Source organism: Bombus vosnesenskii, unplaced genomic scaffold, assembly GCF_011952255.1.
Source record: "Bombus vosnesenskii isolate JDL3184/JDL3185 unplaced genomic scaffold, Bvos_JDL3184-5_v1.1 scf7180000013266, whole genome shotgun sequence".
Lineage (NCBI taxonomy): Eukaryota > Metazoa > Arthropoda > Insecta > Hymenoptera > Apidae > Bombus > Bombus vosnesenskii.
The window spans coordinates 670,678-695,153 of record NW_022882926.1 but is presented as its reverse complement, the minus strand read 5'-3'; the positions used below and the strand labels follow the sequence as shown (position 1 = coordinate 695,153).

General features: G+C 36.6%; 1 protein-coding gene across 13 annotated transcripts in view; it reads left to right on the top strand.

Annotated features, from left to right (window-relative positions):
* Positions 1–24,476, top strand: part of LOC117230295 (dual 3',5'-cyclic-AMP and -GMP phosphodiesterase 11-like) — a 141,352-nt gene that overhangs the window by 66,915 nt on the left and 49,961 nt on the right. For 4 of the 13 annotated variants that reach the window (XM_033487580.1, XM_033487576.1, XM_033487578.1 and 1 more), the window contains one exon: positions 10,057–10,749. The exons of the other annotated variants lie outside the window; for them this stretch is intronic. In XM_033487580.1, the coding sequence (XP_033343471.1) occupies positions 10,710–10,749 (40 nt within the window). In that variant the 5' untranslated portion in view covers positions 10,057–10,709. The remainder of the gene's footprint in view (positions 1–10,056; positions 10,750–24,476) is intronic. 13 annotated transcript variants of the gene reach the window in all.

Here is a 24,476-nt window from a genome sequence, read left to right as displayed (position 1 = left end):
TAATAAGACGCTATAGTGCCACGATAATATTGGACAAATTTGAATCGAAGCTGAAAATCTACACAGAAAGTGCAAGGTTTGTTTATCACAAACTGATATCTGACAAAGTTAATACATTGATGTATACTAATAGTATACATATGAATAGTATGAATACGAATAGTCACTTTGAGCATGCAATAAGCGTTAAGGATGATCTCATTCGATACTGAGACTTATTAATATTATGGATGACTGCATATATAAGTGATTTTGTAGTCTGCGTAAAATATATTTGCAAATACACTTATATCAAATATCTCGTATCCATAGTGCTTGGAACAATAGTTGACACACCGTGACACATATGCGACAACGAATTTAGGAAGAAATTCCAACGATAGCCGAAAAAAAAACCCACCTAAGGAAATATAATACCAGACTGACGTATTTTCACAATAACAGCCAAGGATCTCTACACGGTTAATCTACCCAGAAGATTCCATAAAAAACATCCAAAGGACCCTCTTCCGTAATGACAGAACGTTGATATAAATTCTCTGCACGACTGCTTTCTGCCGAGAAAAAGAGCTACGTGGTACACTTTCCAAACTTGCTACAGAAATTTACCGGATGTGACAAGTACTCAAAATTATTATAATAAGATAAAGATAAAAAAGGAAACATCTTGTAACTCGTGTATACATCTTCAAAGTCGTTTAAAATTTTATCAATATATATAATTATGCCAGTTGGACGCCATTATGGTGCCAATGCAATTTCAAAATGTGTCGTATAACAGACACGATATGTTCATAAAAGGCGTCGCCAAGTGTACGAACACTTTTGCGTGCAATTGTAAATATTTTATTCTGCGTAGAAATATTTATACACATATGTATTTAAACATACTCTTTTACATGGAATCAATAATTAATGTACGTGCTATATGAATGAATACGTACATTTTTATCGTATTTTATACACAAACTTGCTTATCCGCAAAACGAAAAATGTGAAAATCTCGCGCTGTAACACGAGCAAAATGAACGAAGGTAAACACGAAAGGAGCGACACTTGGAGCAAATACGTACAAATATAACATGATTAATGTAAGTATAATACAACATATGACAATCCGAAAAGTTCGAGCGAAACGAATGAAAAATGACAGATGACCTTTCGATCATGATACGAAGAAACTACCGTGACCTTGTTGGAGCTAGCAGCGACAGAAAATGAAGGCAAGCGTTCCCGCGGCATTGACACGCTTGTCAATGCCAATGGCAGCGTGGTTCGAGGCACGCTTTCAGACCGATCTTTTACCCTCTCTCTTTCTGCCGATCCTGTCTTACGATATATCTCGTGTTCCAAACAAGTTATGTTATTACTTTGGCCCGTATGTGGGCCGAGAGAGGAAGGTCACAACCTCCGAGAATTAGTGGCGTCCTAATTGACATATCCGTTCGAGCGTTTTCTGCTCAAAGAAGCGCAGCTGCGAGGATCAAAGTCGACAAAGGAAGGAAGGATCTTGTTGAAAGCCAACCGTCGAGATTATGAAATGAAATTCTGACCAAGAAATTCTTTGAATTAAAGAGTTTATACCTATCCCGGAAAACAGCTATATCATTTCATCGTTACAATTGTCCCTATTACTTTGCAAATTGTCCATGCAGGAGATACGTTCAAAAGGATATTAATCAAAATGAGACAGTACATTTTTTCCTTGTCAAGGGTCCTTATATGTAGCGTAGATTTAAATGAATTCTAAAATGTATCTGTTACGGTGCCTAAATACTATATCTGCAATTAGTACAGAAGTAAATTATAAAAAATATAAATAGTTTGCACATTTAGGATATATTAATGAAACTAGTTTTCGCGATATATTGATTATTATGATATATGAATGTGATTTTTCTAATATATATGTATCATTGTTATGCGAATGTGATTTTTATAATATATATATATATATAATATCACATTCGTGTAACAATCAATATATCGCGAAAACTAGTTTTATTAATATATTCTAAATGCACAAACTATTTATATTTTTTATAATTTATTTTTGTACTAATAAAATATATGTATATAAAGTATTCACATATAAAGTAACTTTTTAAAGGTGCTACATATTTTATTCGTTTAATTATAATATGTAATTGCAATCGACAAACATATTCAACTAATATCTCTGTAATTTTGTCAAATGGATGTAAGGTTGATATAACATAGGGTAATAATTATTTATATATAACGGTATATTTTTAATCATATCGTAATGATTAAATATTCTAAACACTGCCTTGTCTCTATACATATATACGCTGATTTATTTATATAGCATTTTCACAGATATGATCAAAACTTCTTAGGCATCGCGAACATCTTATAGCATATCGAATTATGTAGCATATATTAAATCTAATTAAGAAGTTAGGATATAGTAGAGATTTTCGTTCCTTATTGGATATGCACACATTTTGTGCAAACTACAAATTAACTTTGAAAATTTCAAATATATCGAAGTTTTATTAACATAGGTCTCGTAATATCATTACGCATAGCGAGCCCCAATTAGCGACAATTAGTGTACAGAATGATAAATTATGTTCGACTGGTACAAAAAGCAGTGTAAAAAGTGGGTACAAGACTCAATTAGTTTTTCTTTGATTCTTCATTGATTCGTTTGATATATTGTAACATTCATCATACAGACAATTTTTAGTACAAGAAATTAATGTTAGATTAGATTAGATTAATCTAGGCTTCGCTAGTTATGTTAATCATTTTTGCGTCATATACCGTTATGTCTGTTAAATAAAAAAAAATCATTAACGCAACTGATATATTTTTCTATCTAATTTGACCACTTTTTATGACCTTTTGATAAAACTATCATTATCATTTCTTTTTCCTTTTTTGACCCAATAAATTTTATCAGTTTAGTGTTTATACGATACTTTCCTTTCTTTCGCGTTCTTTTTCCATCATTTAAAAAGTTTCTAACAATCCAAACCAACTTTGCTGAAGGTTACCAAGCGCTTTATATCACAGTAATAGAATGCGTTAAAATCTTGATTAAAAATTGCCACGATTTTATTTATTTGTTTATTTATTGTTTTCTTTTTCTTTTCTTTGAAATACAGGAAAGAATGAATGGTCATATTGCGTTATCAGGAAAGAAATTTGTTTGCGAACCATAGAAGTGTAAAATGGGAATGTTACTTCAGACTGTGACACGAAAATGCAAGCTTAGCAGTAAGAGGAGGAGAAAACGATGCACGGGTTAATTACGAGATCGCTGTTAAGAGAATTCCTTAACGAGTACCCGGTCGATTAGAGAGTTGCAACTGCCGGTCGTCGTGAGGTAACGGTCGTGACACGCGCGACTTCAGAAGAGAAATCTTCTTCCTTTCGTTCCTCCTCTTTGGTCATGTCGAGTAATAGCGAGCACGCCAGATGGATCTCGAAATCGCGTATTCGTCAGACTCCTCGCCACGATGAAATTTATCTTTCAAACGAAACGCTTTTACTTTGCCGGAACATTCATTCATTTCTCATTGTCAGACATTGTAATGTTTCTCCGAAGCCTACAATGTCCTTATCGGAACATGTTACAATATCCGCTTTATGGATATCATTCTTGCTTCCTTGAATATCGATATTGCAACTTTTACGAGACACGTTTCGCATTAAATAATTTATACATATCGATAATTTCGATGTTAACTATGTCTTTTACAACTGTTTGCATCGCGTTTCTTTTATAAATCATTAGCTCGCAAATGAAAGGTCTATTTCCAGCAAAAGGACAATGCTTGATAATGTTCCGTGAAGAAGCTTGGTTTCAGCTTTAAAACGCAGAGCTCCTCCGGTATAATCGTAGCAAGAATAATCAGTCCATGCAGATCAAATTTCTAATACGAATTGTAAATAGGACGTAGGTGATATTTCCTTAAGACATGTAATAGAATTTTTAAATTTTCTTAAAAAGATCATAACGAAGTCATTCTTGGATCGCATCCAAGAATAGAGACAGCAGCATAGATTTTTCGCGGAATCTCTTCCACGTTTATATTTCTATTGGCATAAAATTTGAAATGTGATTTCGCGGTAAGAATCCATCTGCTCACTTATCTCAACTTACATTATACATATGTAATCACAGTTTTCCAGGAACTTTGTGACTCGTTTACGCGTTTGTTCGAGATATTTCTCGCTGAAAAGATTGTGCACATTAATTATGCAATGATCCTATTAAATCTTCGTTGCATGTAACTTTGCTCTCGCGGGCCAGACTTTTGCGAAGCAAAAGGAAGCTGAACGTAATTAAAATACGTTGAATACTACTATACGTTTGAATAGGACAGCTGCTTCGAAGAATCGTAGACACGTTTGACGACTTTTTTTCTTGTACTTCGTGTAGTCGAGTAGAAAAGAGAGAGACAAGAGGTTAATGCAACGTTTCCTGAAACATGAGGTAATCCCCGATCTGCAGCCGACATTTCAGTGCTAGTACGACCGGACACGCCCGCGCTTCCAGCCGTTTTTCATTAGTTCAGTCGTCAAAAGCGGCGACATCCGCGGGAATCTTCTAATAGATTGTGTAATTGCAATTCCTTCGTCGTTCTTCAGATTTTCGGATTACTTTCTGATTTCGTTATCCGTTCTATTTTAACCAGTCTTTTCACGCGCAGTCAGAAAATCGTACGTTTCAACAGGCTTTCATTAAAACGGCGTTAGCTCGTTAACGCGCGTTCGCAAGAACGGCAGTTATCGAAATTTATCATCTGCGTAGTATCTATCAACACTTTCGATTCCATCGGATCAAGAACTGATGACTCGTCTCGTTCTAGCAGCTGTTACACGCAACGTAACGTTTAATAAACTCGCCTAATGATATCCTGTTGCAGGATTTGAAATATTAACGCGGAGAAAAGAAAGTTTCACTGACGACAAGTGAGAAGAGCGAAAGAAAGGTGGAGGGGGTCTATATGACCCACGTATAATCAACGATATCAGCACGGTAGTCCGAAATAGCTGGCTCTAGCTCATCAGTTGCATAATCGAGGAAAGTCGTGTAGGTACACGAAGACCCCTTGGTAATACTCGCACGCTCGCATTCGCGTCCGCGCTTGCGCTTGTGCTTATGCTGGCGCTCGCGCGCGTGCGTCGTGTGCTTACCGCGTGAAAACGTGACGGAATAGCCAACAACTTAGCTGTCGTTTTCTTTCTTCGCTTCCCCTTCCCTTTCACCTCTTCTCGCTCTTTCTCTCTCTTTTTCTCTGTCTTGCGCTCTTGTTCTCTTTCTCGTTCTTTTTCAACACGTATTTTATTGTTTCTCCTCTTTTTTACTTTATTCTTTGAATGAAAGTATACAGGTTCACGCGTGTGGACGATATCACGAGTCCCTCTGCGCTTTTCCTTCTTCCGTTCGTTCTCATCATTCGTCTTCTTCAAGCTACCATATGTTTAAGCTTTTTTTCTCTTACGTCTAGCGAAGTTCACTTGATACAAAAAATGAAGCCCCAAAACATTTGTTCTCTTTCTATAATATGTACGTACGTATATACCGAGTGACAAAATATCAAAGCGGGCGAAACATTTTGATAATGATAATTATTTTATCGACGTTATTTAAGGCATGTAAAAATATGGGATTATAATGCACGCAAGATAACAATAATTTGAACATTAAACTTCCATTTCCTTCTCTTATCTCTTAAAAATTTTGCGTCACGTATAGTTAGAAATTTTTCGACCACCATGTAATGAAACAGAACTCGAAACTCAGTTAATTAAACGATTCCTGCAGGTTCACGCGAAGTATTCTTCGTTAAATTCCCAGTGCATCGTCCAACGACGATTACTTACGTTCATTCCTATTCTATTAATAAACATTTATTTACCACAAAATTTATAAACAGTATACGAATTTGGTATTATTAAATTTTCGCTTCTATTTATGCGTTTCTACTCGTGCATCTACTCTGATGATCGATTTATGAAATTGAATATTTTCCAAAGTTTTTTTTAAACAGCTCCACATTTTAACAACAAAAGATACAACGTGGAAGTTTAATCGAAAACGGAATTATGTTGTGATTACGACGAATCTTTACAAATTATGGTAGATCCGATTTTCGTAGTTTAATTGTTTTTAAATATTTCACGAGCTGTAACGATCTTGATTTAGGTAACAAAATATCTTCGGTACAAAAGACGCGGGTCTTTCATGTTTAATTCTATATCAGCAAGTATCACTGTCATTTTTGAAAGTCATTATTCTAGGGCAAGAAACTTCGATCTATCGTATTTGTCGAGTAAAAGAGAGGACAAAAGCAAATACTTTCTGCAAATAACGTGGCATCACCACGTATTCCGTAGACTTCGTTCCGTTATAAATTGTAAGAAATTACCAATAGCTCCGAAAAGTCTGAAATTATTTAATTCTTAAAACTGTCTAAGATTTGATTCGATTTCACGTGTAATTTTACCGCGGTTAACATTCATTAATTCAAATAGATCAGTCTAACTATGGACTCGTTAGCTTCTTGTTTAACACACTAAACGGGCGAAATAGGAAAAATAGAAAAGTATCGCAACTTTTCTGGCGTGAAAACACTTAACGATGACTAATCGCTGTGACGTTATTTCGGCCTACGGTGGCACGATGGAAAGATTGTTAGGCAGAGTTCATTGAAAACTCAATGCTGTGCTCAACCTTTATACACCATCGTATTTATTTCGTCAGGCGTAAGCAAGTGTTCAATTAATAACTCGCCAACGTAAAGCAGCAGAGTTTAAAGCAGTTTATTCGAGTGTGGGAGGAGGAAGGTGGAAAAGCAGAAAGATACCTGACGCAAAAAATATTTACTTGTAAAACATGTACCTACAAGCTTTCTTTCAGAAGGTATACACGAAACCACGTGTGAATCGGTTGACACGTTTGTCGTTAATTTCATAAAGTTTATTGCACTTGCTTCGTTAAAACTGCTGTCTAATATTTGCCTCCAAACGCCGGCGAGCCTAATTAGATATCGTTAGCGAAACTGGTCTGTATTTTCAATACATAAAGTCACCCTACGTATATGTAACCAGATTATAAATTGCATTTTTCATCGTAATAATTTATTTTCTTTTACGCAACCGCAGCGTAACGAAACGCCTGGCGGCGAACAAATTTAATTGTACCGGTATGAAGTACGTATACAAATTCTCACACTGGTGATCTCGTCTTTCGCGTATCACGAGATAAGCAGGATCGTCTTCGCGAAGTTAATCATTCGCTCGAAAAAGCGTCAAAGAACAGCGGCCGAAAAATTGACCGGCTTTTCGCGTATTTGTGGTAAAACAAAAAGCAGGTGTAATTTGCATAAAATCCTCTCTTCTCTCCACCTTCAATTTCTCTCCTTTCATACCAGCCACTTATTAAGCCACTACTTATGTAAATAGATGAACGTGCGCGCGGTTATCAGACGAAAGTCGATGTAAGCACAACACGTCGACCAACGGAATAGATAACAATTTTTTATCTGGTCGCCTGTCTTCGAAGACATCGTTCTTTTTTGCTTTGGTGACGCCAGTGCACTTTGCTATTTTATCGGCAGCTGGATTTTCAAAGATAGACAAGCTTCCGGTTGTTGCAACTGGAAAGCTCGTATTATCCGTAATCAATAAGTTTCTCGCGCGAAAACACTTTTCCCCTACGTACATAGCGAAACAACGGCGTTAAAACGCGGTAAATTTCCGCAATTTCAAATCACATTAAATACTCGCATAAAGGTCAAATCGGATTTTTTGCTGCTTTTGATTTTTTGCCATTTTCTTGGACATCGACTCTCGCGCATTAAATGATTATTGGTTTCTGTATCGTTAATCTCCTGTCTTTTGTTTATCCTATATACTCTTGTTTATCGGCGATAATCAGATTGCAAATTGACATGTTTCGTAATTGCTATCGACATGTTAGCTCGCACCGTTCGCCATGTATTTGTAATTGCTCGCAAGAATCTCGAAGAAACTAAATCTAATGCTAGTAAATAAGTAGAAACGCATTAATTCGATCGAAGAACGAACTACTCGCGTTTTTATCTTTTTTGATCGTCGCTCCTATATTTCTCCCATACGCTTTTCTTTCAAGAATTTTGATTAAAAAGAAAAGGACTATAAAAAGAGCGTTACGTTTTCATAGCGTCACCGACCTGATACTAAATTTCATATTATATACACGTTTGCTTCGAATCCCTCAATTTTCTATAACTTTCAAAATCTTTCCTCCTTTCTTTTCGCTTGCCACCAATTTTTCCATCTTCCCTTCTTCTTTCTTACTTACGTGTTTTCTCTCCTCTTCCCCTCGATGCCCTCTGGAACCGTCTCTGTCAATCGTTTTGGCACAATTGTCGCGGCCTCTTTCTCTCCCCCACTCTTACTCCCGATTTTCTCTCTCTTTTTAGCCGCCTATCGCAGTCGGTTATACGCGCTCCTCTCTCCCCTCTCTCTTTCTCTCTCTCTATCCATCCCGGTCTCCCTCTCTCTAGGTTGTTCGGCTCTCGAGACCGTGACTGACTCGATTCGCTTCGACTCGGCAGTCGCGGTTAAACTCGCGCAGGAGGCATTACGTGCGATTTGCGCGTCACGCGCGTTATTCATAACGCAACGAAACAGGAGAAAAAGAAACGTCTTCCGTCAGTAACGGCCGGCTTTTTGCTTCTCGCTCGTGCAAGTCCGAGAGTGGTTTGCCTCGTACGGAATTCATTTTTCCATCGCACACGCTGATCAGTGTTCGAAAGAGTCGATTCGTCCGAGTGTGAAGATCAGCAAAAGAGAATCGCGGTTTTGACGAGCCTGACCCGTTGTCGAAGCGCGAAAGCGTTGCCGTGCACGGCCGAACGTCAAATTCAGCGCGCAACGAAAACAACCTCGCCGTGTTGCGAAATTCTCACCGCGTCGGTCCCAAACGCGTTTCGTTCGGCGGTGAAAATTGAATCGACAGGCGTAAGAGAACGGCTGACGTTCAGATTGGGATCAAAGTCTGGTGACACAAAAGTGAGAAAGTAAACAAGCTGCGCGCGTGCACCGTCGTCGTGTACGCCATGTGCGCCCGCTCATGATCGGCAAGTGCTCTGTGCAACGTTTCGATTCGCGGCAAGTCGTCGAATTCGATAGAAGGAAAATCATTTGCTCGGAACTGCGAATTTTAGTACCGTTAAGAATCGCGATTGAAATTGTCTCGCTTTCGAAATCGCCAACAAAGTGGACGAGGAGAATGCTCGATTTCTCTGTTGGAACAGTGCGCGTACCGAAATGATAAGGTTAAGTCGCAGCTCGTCGAACAAAGAGAAGACAGCTGAAATCGACTGAAAGACTTGGGTTGTCAAAGACAGGGCGTACGCTTCGTGTATCCTTGTTTGGCGTAGCAAAAAAAAGAAAAGAAAAAGAAAAGGAAAGAAGAAGGGAAACGTGGACGAGAAGAAGAGTGCGCTCGTAAATCTCTCGTTTCTCGTCTATATTCCGTGTCGAACGTAGAATAAGCGTTTTAGATCGGGGTGAAAAGAAGTTGGACGAGATACGTTTGAAAGTCAGCTGTTTGTCGAGGGGCAGAGCGCGCTGCGCTAATTCCTTATGGACTTTCGATCGTTCCAAGTATTTTACATCGCATTTCGTGCGCACGTGGTAATCGCGAGACGAGCGTGACGGCAGCTCTGGAAACGAGGTAGTCGGTCGAATATCGTTGACTGGATCTACGAAGATACGGCGCTCGTCTCGAGGGTGTTGAATCCATCGAACGCTGTTCGCGAAAACCGGTTGCTCTTTCGTTTTCCCTGCCGTGTTAACAATTAGTGCCACGTCTTCGAACGAACAGTTTGATAGATCGTTGAACATTCTTTACGATTAACGATCTTCCCCGAGATGCAGAAGTGATGGACGTCGCGAATCGGAGGCGCAGCAGTCGGCTTCCAGCTCGTGTACGAGTCGATTGAACGTCGTCTCCGACGAGCGACGTTTTCGACATCGGATCGGCATATCGATCGTCAGAAAGTAATTATTCGCTTGGTTGTTTACCAGCGTCACGAAACGGCGGCCAGACTCCGTGCGTGTCGAACCGTCGAGGCACGTGGATGTTATCGAAGGAAATTTGCCCCGAGAGGTCGGTCCGCAACGTGGGAGCGATTACAACACAAGCCAGTTCATTCATCGTACGGATTCCAGCGCACCGGAAGTGACGAGACAAGAGTGCTTCCCCGAAGTTCGCGCATGCACGAGTGCGATATAGTCGACTTTTGTAGAGAGCCGCGTGTAACGCGTGTGTATAGCAGAGTTGTTTCGTGTGGAACGGGAAACGCCGGGTAGAGAGTAGAAGAGAGCTTGATCGTGAGAGGGAACGAGCACACGGGTTCCAGAGAAGAACGCGCGCGCGGCACAGAAAGACGAAGAAAGGGGTAAAGGGGAAAGAAAAGGAAGCGGCGCAAGGCATCGAGGAACAAGGATGCGGTCGTGGCGGAGAATAGCGGGCTGCCGGACGACCGAGCGTCCTGCGAGACGCACGGTCGCTCCTTGAAGGACACCGCGGTTTTGGTGACCGGAGGATGGACTGCTCTGTCGAAGAAACGAGTTGCGTGCGAGAAGAGCAGCGCTCATTCTTACATGACGACCACGCTGTCTTGTGAACCTGATTGTTCCATTTCGTCGAGGCGCCCCGCCACACTCAGCGCACGATTATGCAGCTGAAGAAAGCGATGCTTAAGATATTCGATCAATGTGAGTTGCCGATTTTGCTTCTCCATTTCTTTCTTTTACTTCTTCTTTTTACTGTCGTTCTCTTGCTTCTTCGTCTTGCTCCTTCCTTCACCTCCATTTTCCTTCTTATTCGTGTACACCGTTGTTTCGTGTTTAACTTCTTGCAGCTCGTAGTACGAAACGATACGTCTATGAACAAAAGAGAGAGAGAGAGAGAGATCCGTTATACGTAAGAATAATTAGAAATAATGGTTGGTAATAGAGATTTCAAAAATATGTTTCTTTTACGTTACTTAGACCCTGGCTCAGTAGTTCAATTATCGAACTGCATCACACGCAACATAAACGACATGCAATATTTTACTTGACAGAAAAAAATGTGCAGAGTAGAACAGTATACGCATTTATACGCAGTACATACCAAAGGAAGAACGTAGCGCAGATGCGAATAATGAAAACCGGAAAGGACAGTAATATTGCAAAGTATCAAAGTAATTGCTGGAGACTGTGCAGAAAAAAGCTTTAGAAGCAAAGAGCTGGAAGTAATTTTGTTTTAAATACGAAGAATCGCTGAAAGAAATAAGACGAAATTGCGGGACTGAAACCACTAACTCTCAAAGGGTTAACTACTTTAAAACCAATTCCCGGTGAATGAAAGTTTCTCGGCGAATTTCGACTTTCTTTGTTACCTCTTTTATTTTTAGAACCTCGGATTTTAATTGTAACGAACTCGTAACACGTCTTGAACGAAAAACGAGAGGAAAGTCAAAAGTATTTTTCGAATAACGTTTGCGATCTTCTCGTAGAGGAAGATACGACGAGAAATTTAGATTTACGATACGACAAATTTTTGCTAACTCGATACGTGTTTTGTTGCGCTTAGGTACATACGAGACACAAACGTACAATACCGATAGGGCCTAGATCGAACGATGATAAACGCACTCGGGGTTACGGACAACAAACAGCTGTCGAAAGTAACCGAGGCGATGATGTTTCCAGCTATTCTATATCGACTGTAATACGTTTTTATCAATGTTATACCACATTGTCCAATCATTTCTTCGTATTGGAATGGCTATTGTAGTTGTACATTTTGCGCATACTTCGTTTGTACCGCGATTATAAAAGTTAGTGGTGTACAGTACCTGTTCAGGCACAAGACGATAGTGAGATGCTTCCGTTCAAGTTCAAAAACAGTGTTTATAGTATCAGTTAATGCGCGACAGCGTTAGATGTAAGAACAATATTTCTCCATCATGTATAGTGACTGTCAGTTGATAATGTTTTCGTATTTGTTTGTAAAAGGCCCCTTCTATATAGCATTATTATTAGAGAGGAAAAAGAAAGAAAGGGAAAAGAACAGACACGTCGTTTTGCAAACAGAGAAGAATTCATTGTATTAGACAGTGTTTAAAGAACTAAAAGGTTTCCATTAGTATCTATTAGAAAAGATTTTCATGATATTTGCGAGCGAAAATTTCACGACACATATGATCTCGTCGTTTCCTTCCGAAAGAGTAGAGAATTTCACGAAAGAACAAGATTGCTTGTTACGAGGTCAAATGTTGTCTGAACATAATGCACGCTTTACGGAAATAATTATTGTTTGTTGACGTCGTGGACGTTCTTATCTAGAAATATAATAAATGCATGTCCGAAATACAACGTGTTCAAACTGATTGCTATGCTGAAATTGTTACATTAAATTGCATAATATTTGATGATCTGAATCGTGTCGCTATTGTCTCACTTTTCGACGGATAATATAACTCGATTTTAATTCGACATGAGTTTGTACGAGTATATCTTGCTAAGATTTATTTTCCAAGTTAAATTTGCTACGAATTCTTGCTATATGAAAATACGGTACGCTCAATTCATCTATATTCTTTACATTTTCAAATATATTTAGCTATGCAAACCGTAACGATAGTAGAAGTTTTGACCATCTTTACTTCTCTTCAGTCAAAATTAATTACGAATGAATTTAAAGAAGCCCCGGATGGAACTCGGCAAAAATAACGTAATATATATATAACTAATCGCATTGTAGACAGGCATAATGTGATTCCTTATGAAAAAATAAGACGAGAATGTAGAATAAAATTCTTTGTTTTGGAGAAAACCGAGCTTGAAAATTTGTCAAATATACTTGAACCTGGGCAATTCCAGGCTGGACAGAAATAAATAATGGCAGAAATAAATTCTACAGCCAAGAACAAGTAAGGAGTGTGGAACAAAATACTTCTATTTACGGCTTTATCGCGAAGAAAACAGAGTTTGAACGTGTTTAGTTAAGAATCGGCCTGTTACACATGTATGATAAATTTTCAAATTTATTTTTCTCGGAAACGGAGCGTCTTGTGAAAATATTTCATTTTACAATTTCTACTTATTTTCTTACGTAGACTAACTCGCTGTCGATTATTTATTTACTCCTGTCCAATGTGGAATTAGCCAGATTCGAGTACACTTGATAAATTTTTAAACTCGATTTTCTCGAAAATTATGCGTCGGACAGAGATAATTATATTCTCTGTTCTGTATTATTATTCTGTGTTCCATATTTTTCTTACTTTCTCGTAAGAAATTATCTCACGCCATACATTATTCGACCGCGTTCTGTATAATTAATGTTCAATATTTAAATCTATCAACAATTCATTAACTGAACGTCGTTGGACAAACTTTTCTTTTCAAAGTATTTGACCGAGAAATGGTATTCTTCTTTTCACGGATGTACTAATTTCTTTGTTTCCGCTCGCCATCTGCTCACGTACGTACACGTACATGTACACGAAGTTGTGTGCATGTGTAAGATATCGTATAGATTAATACTCGTGCGAAGCAGTCTTCCTGTCCAAAAGTGTTATGTCCGCTGTTGTGCTAACGTTTAAAAGTATCCAAGCATTTGCTTGTGTTTGACAAAACACAATGTAAATTACAAGTGACAGTACCGGTAATGATCTAGTTATCTAATCGATACTATCGTAATTACATGTAGCATAACGTTACTGCGAGTTTGATTTTTACATGAAAAATCATTCATCCACTTGCAATGGAAAAATTAAAATTTGTATGATGAAACTTATGAAGGTGTTGCGATATTTTATCATCGGTCTATTTAATTTTAAATTACGGATCAGACGAAGAGATTTTTATAAACTGCCAGGAATACTAGGGTGGTTACACTTATGGAATAAGGACGAAGAATTTTTCTTCAATTCTAATAATATTAATAAATTTCCTATAATAAATCATTCGTTTCTAATAAATATTACTTTCAATTGTTAGTTCGTCGTAAGTTTGTAATACTTGTCTTAAATACTGTTTCTGTATAAAAATCAATGAGTGATAGATAAAGAGAGAGAGGGAGAGAGAGAGAGAGAGAGAAAGAAAGCGTCCAGATACGAGCGTCTAGTATACGTAGATTGGTTTCTTTGACTGGCGCTACGCAGGGAGAAAAAAATGTAAATGAGTCGCGCGAGACAAAACGTGTTCTTTAATCATTGGCAGCGAAAGGAACGTGTCGGGAAAAAAGTCAGTTGAGACGAATGCGTGGTCAATAGATAAGAAGCATGAACGAACGTGTACGTAGTGCGACGTAGTTGTCGCAGCTCCGTTATCAATAGCTCGGTGCAATCGCACGGGTAATAAATTAGATCCGCTCGTAGAAGAGTAGCGAGCGTTTCTATTACATAGTAGAAAAAGAAAGGAACGTCAGCGTGTCGCGTCGGCTCGGACGTGTATATAGTATCGTCTCGATGGAAAAGTTTGGTGTATTTGGTAGGAACGAAGGCGTATCATGGACTGCTGTAAATGCAGAGACTTGCTCGAATGGCACGTACGAAAGTATTGTATTTCGTGTAGACGTTTGTTCCCCGCGGAACGCTGCACCGGTGGCTGGCTGTGTGCACGCTGCAATAAACGTAGCCGTGAGTCGAACTGCGGTGCATGGCATAGCCACGCGTTCCTCTGTGCTCCTCTATGCTCTACTCTACACGCTGTACGCTCTACGCAGAGCGCGGAGAGACCCGTGCACACGGCTGACCGTAACTGCATGCGTGCGTAACGTGATTCCTTCGTGCACAGCATGGGCCCCATTAGTGGCCCCCAGGTCGTAATAGCGTAATAGCTCGACAGGTTACTAGAAGGTATCGCGAAAACCCATAGCCTCTTTACGATAACTCGCTCCCCTATCGCGATTCGTGTCACCGAATAAATCTCATATTCGCGTATCTTCACAGTGGACGCGAATTTTACCACCGCGTTCACTACCTGCGACTAATTTTTTTCTTGCTGCGGCAGCCCCGTCGGTAGCTCGGTCGTTCGATTCGAAGAAAATGAAATCGCGTGATTAGGCGTATTGCTCTCTTGATACGGATGTTCGGTCAGAATAACGATATTATCGCTCGAAATTATAGAAAATTCGATTTGCTTCCTCGATACGCTTTCGCTAAATCGCTTGTTTACCCCTATCAACGGCTTAACTATCATTGTGTCGATCAACGTTATTGTTCGTTTCAACGTTGTTTCAACCGTATGATATGCAAAGTATCACGCGTCAATAACGTATCGAGAGAGGATTTTTTCCCCTAACAATCGTGAAACTTGGTAAATAAGTTCGTGAATAAAAAGCATTCGACTGTTGTTTCAATCAATGGGGAGACGTATGGGATAATTCTGATTCGTACACCTTTTGCGCGATGTGTACATTAGGGAAAGTTTGTCGGAGTGGTTATTTAAATATTAGAAAGAGTTTCATTGTCTCGATTTTGATTTCATGGTTTCGATCTTTATATGATTTTGCAGAATGAAAAGATTCTAAATAAGAATGCTTTGCGAGATACATATGTAATTACTAATTACGTTTTATGATATCGTCACTCGCACAGATATTGTGATGCGATGCTTAAAAACACATTTTGAGAGACAAGTAGTTGAAGCAAAATTAACAGAGATGTGATAAGAAAGTAACTTTCAACAGTTCTATGTATGTGGATGTTGGTTACACTTTTAATATTTTACATAACACACATTATTACACACATTACGTTACAGACTACATTTTACAGTTTAAGATGATCGCTTCCCGTCTTGCTCTTGCTTATCTTACGTTTATTATTAATTAGAAGAATATTGCGTTAGCTGTTTAGTGTTGTAGTTTTTCCGATATAGTTTCTTTTTTAGCGCTTGATATGGTTAAATATCTATCTTCAATACAATTTGAAATTTAAAACGAATTTAGTAAAATAAATCACCCTATAATATTATACGCATACTTATCGTCTTTCGTAGGAGAAGTAAGTCTTTCTTTATTTTAGCGAACGATATCTAAATCCCCGATATAGTATGTCTTTTATCAAAGACGAATTCATCAGAGAACAGGTGTCTTATACATAGTACATATATAATGCTGCAATAAATGTCAGATTGACGATAAATGAAGTATTATTTACAGGCCTATAAAATCGTGCTAGTTGTATGTGATAAAATGAATAGGTAGGGGATAATTGCCTTAATTGCCGATAATTGTTCGTTATCTATAAACAAAAAAAAAACAACAACAAAAAATGAAGAGGCTACATAAATTTGAAAGATAACATTTGCGAATGATGTAATTTTTAACAGGAGTATAATACGTGCACCTCTCTCATTTACGTAATATAATCTAGTATCTTGTAACCAATATTCGAGTAATCCGAAGTAAAGATAACATTTTACTCGATTAGATTGCGATGAAAATTTTTAATAATACGTTCGACCACCTTTGGTAACATACGCAAATCTACAAGAATACTAAGACACAAAAGTTCGCAGAGGAGCTCGTAACTAATTAATTGAGACAACAATATCCCAGGTATTTTTAAGAAAATGATGCAATGAGTAATAGTTGTAACAAGTTCAAAAACTTGGTACGAATGTTTACTTGTCATTCTTCTTTAGTTCATCAATTTCTTAGAACTCTCGTAATAAACAAAGCCGTGCCTTAATTGTCATAAAACGTGTATGAAATTGCCAAAGAAGGAAACCAGATCAAACAAAAAAGACTGATCAGTTTCGTGAATTACTGAGAACAGAGTAATAGGACGCTTCAAATAATTTTATTTAAAGAAGAAGAATTTCCTTTATCGAGGCACTAAAATTTAATACTTTTAAATTAACCAATATCTTGTTTTACGTAATGAGTAACTGTTGTTTCACACATTTTTCAAAAATGAATGTATTAACGTAACGAAATTAAAATTGCATCCATTCTTCTTAAATTCATTCATAAGATAACAAGATTCTATCTTTTTTCATCAAAAGTGTTGTTTCGCGTACTGTATGCATATTTATGATATTTTATACAAATATTTCTTTAATAAATATTTATGATATTTAGTAATATTGTACATACGCGCGCGCGTGTTATAATTTAAGTAAACGTGCATAATTAAGTATGAGCAACATCGAAAGTACTATGCATTACTACCTTACAATTAGTTAATTAAAATTGTAGCGTTGTACGTGGCGATACAACTTGAGACTAGAAAAAGATAACAAGAACATGCTTGAGTAATTTTGAACGGGTTTCGAGCAACAGTACTCTCTTGAAATGAAATCGTAATTGGATACTCGCATCGCTGCAATTACTTCGACTTTTTCTGAATTCGTTGCCCTAGAATGTCTGTACCCTAAATACAGCTCTCATCATCTATTTTTTTTTTACCTCGATAAAACTTAGCAGGGAACGGTATGATTTCTGTTTGCGGTTCTACCTGCCGGAAAGGTTGACATTTTTTGTGGACACCATCGCGAAAAAGCTGCTTCATCGTTTATCATTTTGTGGCGAAAATATTTGCTCTAGGCCAACACAGTTGGCTAGACGGGCTGAAAGCAAAACCGGAAGTTTGTGACAGTCGAAGCACAATTTCAATTTCGTTTGTTTGCCATCTGTTCGTTGATATAAATTCGGCAAATAATATTTTCTCTGTAATAGAATTTTCGCACGTTCGTTTCCGATTCGTTTACCCGTACAAGAAATTCGATGAATTTTAATGATTTCCCCGAACAATTTTATCGTCTTCACTCTTGGATAAAACAAAGTTTCCTTAATCATACGTAATCGTTCAGTATTCTTACAAAAAATAATCCAAAGTAAAAGTAGTGCTATCGCCTGAATTAAGTAAGTCGTTACATTTGGCCTTTTATCGGGAATTTTTAATTTACATTTTCAAAAAAAAAATTATATTAACGTCTGTTTTTTCTATAGAAGGGAAAACGTTGGTAGCAGATGCTCATTGTATTTTTTATTGTGAGATACGTACAGCTTGTAATCTTATAAAATAAAAAAAGGAATATTTTCATAATGCTTTAAACAATCATGGCTTGCAAACTTAATCGAATTTAGTCTTTTCAATATTATTATATTGCAATTTGTTATCGTCTAGCAACAATTCATATGACGTTGTATTTCAATTGTTTAAACATACAGAGACGTGGATAAACTAATTGTGGGTAGACTTTATCAGGATTTTTCAATCGATGGAAACGCAAACACTTCAACATTTCAAAACAAAGGAAAATGAACTTACACGTACAGCACTGTCAAAATAAATCTACCAAGTATTGATGTTTCCTTTCTTTTTCTTTCTTTCTTTTTTTAACTTTTTAATAAAACATCTAATGATCCATATTTACGCATTAAACATAACAAAAAAGTTTTGCTCAGGAAAAAATACCGAAACATTTTGTATTCACCATGAATTTTTGTTGGGAAGAAGTATTACAGGAATAGAGAAAGCTGTTAGGTTAGATGCTTGAAGAACTGTTAAATCTATTGACAGCGCGTTGATGTTCGCGAATGGCCACGTTAGCTAAAATCATACTGAATACACAAACAAGGATTTCTTGTTTCTTGGAATCAGCGTTATGATATGGCGACGATTACTTTAGGCAATGAAGAAATAAACGTCGTTATTGGTCTAAAACGCTCGCTATAATCGCCTAATCACTGCCAACTATGAATAGGAAAATGTTATAGAAATAGCGTCGTATTCACCTTCATTTGTTTGTTACACATAATCGAGTGCAGCGTGAACGACAGGAAATTTCTTGATAACGACAAGATAAAGAAATTATTATCGAAAATAGCGCTGTTACCATCGATCACAATTATTCTAGGAAACAATACAAAACGACGACAATGATAATTGTAAGGAAAAGAAATTATTTTCCACAGAATTATCACATCTTATGCAACGAATAAAATCAAGACGCGTACATAAAAATGCGATAATTGTAAAAGAAGAAATAATTTTTCAAAGGATTATTACGCTTTATTCAATGAATAAACTTGAGCTACGGATCACGGTAAATGTTAGAGGATTGTTATGTTTCTTGATAACGTCGAAAAGTTGAATGGAAGTAAGAATCAAACAGTTCAGCAAGCGATAGTTTAGGAGCAAGTAAATCCCTTAGAGTTAAAATGTTTTGTATTCGTTTGCACAGACGTATAAATGTATTTATATTATGATACGTTGTCTAAAATATTTTCCAAGTTTATTTTCTTCTCAATCCCCAGAATTATTTCCAAGAAAACGTAATACCCAAAGGTTACAAGCCCGATCGGATGGTATAACAAACCCACGCTCTTTTAAATTTAAATGTAAAATAGCATGTACACGATGCACTGATACCTTAAAGCATTTAAGCTCTTTATCCGTATATAAATTTTCCATTTACATATGCAGGTGGTATTCTTCTTTTAGAGTCTGTTAGCGAATCGGGTATCTTTGAAAATATTTGAAAATATCTCCGTTTTTTGAAGTTAGTTGCAACTTTATATGTTATAATCGGTTTATTTTTGACTACCTAACAGGTCGGGTTGCGCTACGTATTCAGATGTAACTGCTTGCAGTCTTCAATGACAAATATATATTTTCTTTTTTTAGAGAAATTGATAAAATAGATTTATATTTAATTGTTTTGTTATAGCACGATTATTTATTTTTGCGCCTTATTATAACGCATTTAATTACAAAGCACAGCATTTGTTACACGATCGTACAAGTACTTGCATGATTTTGTTGATTTCACATAGAAACGTACTTGAAGATAGAGAGTGACGTTAATAATTTGTTGAGACTTTCGTATATTCGATTATTTTCCAAGATTTACCTCGGATATAAACAGTATGATTGAACGTAATCAGAAGTAAAAGAATCACAGAATACTAATTGGAACTAATTTTTGCAAATATGGCTCTCTTCGTTCACGATGGTAACATTGAGAAGAAAGAATAATGGTCCTGATAGAAAATTTTTGTACCAAGATATGATCTAGAGTCGTACCAGAATTCTGCTTACTATATTTTATAATTAAATCTGAAGAACTTTAAGGCACGTATTGTCATTATCGCGTTTGGCTTTCTAATTCCTAGATATACTTTTACGTACGTTTGTCATAAACTTTTCTTTCTTTATAAGCCATTAAATTCTGCAAAATGCATTCTACAAAAAATCTGTACCTAGAAATGTCGGATGCTATAGAGATATATAATACTGTGGAAGAAAGAAACAAATTTTTTATTTTATATAAATAATTTGTTAGTTAACGTTTTTTAAATATCTATATGCACATATTACGTGTGTGGTGTGTATAATAACGCAAAAGAATTATTACTAGACTGCGGATTCCTTGCGCTTGTAAGAAATTTGAAAGTGCAACATTGCACAGGATGTAGGTAATATGAAACGATATGTAATATATCGAAAATGTAACGCTTCCTGTATTATTTGATAGACCAAAAAATATTCTACGGAGATTCTGTCTATTTCTCAAAAACATAAATTTACATAAAAATTCGCGCTCCAGTTATTACTTGTTAAACAATTCGAAGTTACCTTGATATCGCATGTACATGCATAATTTTTGTACAAAATACCGTAGGAACATTTACATGACCTTGAAAATTATTGTGAGTATGGTCAAATTTGCATAGCAATTTATCTAACGAGTATAATTATCAACAGTTATAAAAATAAGTATTTTATTAAAACGTGCATAGAGTTTAGTTAGTAGTCGTAATACAAATTTGAGTAATTCTTATGAATCTCATTTTCCTTCGTTATTAAGGTATTATACATACGTAATATGCCGTATAGATTAGTATTCTCCATGAGAGAAATCCATGCTTACGTGGATGTGCCTCCGTGGTCTCCACTCCCTTTGTGTTGTAGAAGATAAAAAAAGGTTCAGGAAGAAGTCAACAGATTTAACACGACCTTCTTATTTTTGTCTTTTATCTCGTTATTAAAACAAAAGATAGATAAAAAGTTTACGTCGGTCACGTGTGTTCCTATATACCATACCATGGCATGAGATGCGAAGTTGGAAAAGTTCTTTAATTAGAAGCTCCAAAGCTTAAGTTGGCTAGCATTCTGCGTATTTCTAAAAACTACACACGTTAATGTTTTTAGTTGTGCACGAGTTACAGAAAAGCAGCAACTTTCTCATTGCTGCTAAGATGCAAGCAGAATGAACAACTTTTATTAATATATAAGCGTACTATACAGGATATCACGCGACGATTCTCTACACATACTCTGCTAAATACGTACCATAGTAAGTAAGTATACGTACGTATACGTACAAGAGTAAGATGAAAATGTTGTGTAAACGCAGGACCATACAAGTTTTATTAAAAGATTATGATAAAAAATATAGACCGTGAAGAGAACAAGAAAAAAAGAAAGCTAAAGTAATTATGGATTTTTCTAACGTAACACGGGATAGGATATACATAGAAAAATGATATTCCTTTTTTTTCATATCGATTTGCCGAGTCAAGTATATATTGAGTAACAAATTGGCTTATTGAATAAATTCAGTTGATGTTATATTACATAGATATACGTATATGTATGTACGTTTTTGCATTTCCAAGTATTATTCGTGTGTGTCGATACAATCCTACGATCAATATCGAATTTATTGAATTTATTTGACACATGCCAACAATTACATTGGTAAATCTAACTTGCATTGATGCATAAAAAGCCATTGTTTAGCTATGTTTGATTGTTGTTCTTGTTGTTTATAGGTGTTCCTCAAAATATCTGAAAAACAGAGAAAATCATGATAAGAGCGTTTATCTTTATTTTCTCTGTATATGATAGACGGTGATGCCACTTTTCTGGCTCCTAATGAATTTTCCAAGCGATTTATGATCTTTTCTTTATGCAAAATCATTTATCTTCGTGTCATTTTCAGCTGTAGAACACGGTAGCGAAGATAATTTATGAAATGTCATTCTACATATTGCAGATAGTATTGGACATTATTTTATAGCTTTACTCCTTTAAAATAAACATTAAATCCCATCGTTAATTAAATATTAATTAATATTTTTACAATTTTATCTTCTATTTTTTTTTTTTTCGTTTAAATGAATTAGCTTACGAGGTAGTGTATGAAAATGTAGTAATATTAATATTATTTCATTCTACAGGTTATCGTAATATTATTACACTTATAGAATACTTGAAAAATAAAAATAATCCTGCGATTCGAAAGCAAAGGACAAAATATCTTAATTGACAACGAGACTGAAAAAGTGGTATTCAAATTTAATTAATCACATAATCTCAACGTTTGTAAGTGAGTTGACTAATGGCATACTGAGCAAAAAAGGTCAGACCCACTCTTATATTATTTCCATTTGTAATGTGCCCATTTGTTACTTTTTCTATTAATGTCAATCCTCAACGCTTTTTAAATATCTTTCCTTGCAAGTACTGCATTGTTTTGTAGAGGACAATTACTAAGAAGTATTTATTCATAAATATAACAACAAAATTAAAGATTTCCTTGTCTCGTTTTCTGTTTTTGGAAAAAACCGTATAGTGACTCCTTCGTAAATTCCTCGAAAAAATATGCGAGAGAACAAATGAGAAATAAAGAAATTAGTCAATGGTAGCAGTACTTAAAAAAAAGTTCTAGAAAATACTAAAAACTTACCTCGAAGCTAAAAAACATAATCCTCTATCGCTATCTTCCACGAAATGCTGGAAGCTGGAAGTTACGTATGAATATGTATTAATGGAGCTACGAATATATCTTTTCCATGGGAAGATCTGTCATGTTTCAGATAATTGTAGTGTCTTCTTGTTCAGTATGTGTCTCTTTCACTTCACATTTACTCTACCACAAAGACCGTTTCAATAAATTTTGGGATACGTAAATGTCTTTTGCTCGTATATTAATTAGAATCCGTATTCTTGTATCTTCGTTACAATTGAAAAAAGATTCTTTTAAGATATTACGTATATAAATTATAAGGAATATAATTTTAATTAAAAGCAAACGTTGACTGATGCAGGATAATTATGGAACAGAGGAAAGTCGTTAGAACGAAGAATAAAATATAAGCATAGTTAAGAATTGACTGGTGATGAACGTTTTATCTTAATGTTTTCTTTGTCGTATATTTTTGATTTTCCCGAAGAGGTGTCCCTAATAAATTGGAAGCTTTCCAACTAACTAGTTTGTGATTCCAAGTTGTGAGTCATCCGTAGAAATTGTAGGCTAAAAATTCTGAACACGTAGATCGGCCTGTGTTTGCTAGTTGATACGAAATTGAAGAACAATCGATGAAAGACACGGCCGATAAAATGAATGAAACGAAATCGAATTTGAAGCTTGATTTCGTAGCTGCTGCTTCGATGATCCGTTCGTTCCCTCTAATCGAATTTTCTTGCAAATTACAAATCAATGAAATCCAATGTTCCGTCCACTACGTCGGATTTTTTGCGAATTAAAGAAATCGCCACAGACTTGTTTCGTTTCTCAGGTTACCCAAACCGTATCGTCATTGCGCGGAATTGATTGACGTTGTTTGTACGTATCGATCTTGCAAGAAATGCCAACGAAGAGAAAATTCGAGCGACGAGGTCAAATCTTCCCGAACGTTACCAATGCCATTTCGTTGCGCAATCTGAACCGTTCGTTCGTTGATTTCGGAGGTCGATGCATTATCGAGGTAGTCATATTCTTTTCTCGTAAATCTAACACAATGTTTAAATGTTTAGTTTTCAAATTTTTGCTCGTAGAGAGAACATGAATGGTGAAAAGGGAAATTAAAATTGAACGAGGGATATCAAATCGAGCATTGCCATTAAGAATATGGCTGATTCGGGTTAAACGGGAAAGGCTGGTTGTGCTTGCAGGCTTACCGAGAGCTTACGCACGCACACGACTTTCGAGCGAGTTTAATATAGACACGCGTCGTGCCGCGTTCTCCTCTTGCATACCGAAAGTGGACCTCGACGACGAACCACTACGATTCTTGCTCGCTTCGTCCGCGCTACGTGAACGCGTTTATTTTTCTCTTGTCGATATCGTCAAGCCAGACGGTACGTCGGCGTGGAATTGAAACGGCAGATGCTTCGGTTCAACGTTACGCCACGCTCAAAATTCAACGCGTGTTGGAAAATTCCTTTTCTTCGTTTCAACTCGGTAACAATTTGCATAACGCGTTTATAAAGGTTAGATTTATTCCTATTGTTCTTTCTCGTCTCTTTTCCTAATATGAAATTACGTACTCGGTAACAATGTCATGCTAACGGCCAAAATTGTTCGACACATGTACTTTCGGTCCATACGTTACGTAGCGATCGAATTTGAATATGTATAATATACAGGCGAGTTCGAAACAAGGTTAGTTAGCTGTTCTTCTTCCTCGTTCGTTGTAAGTTTTAATG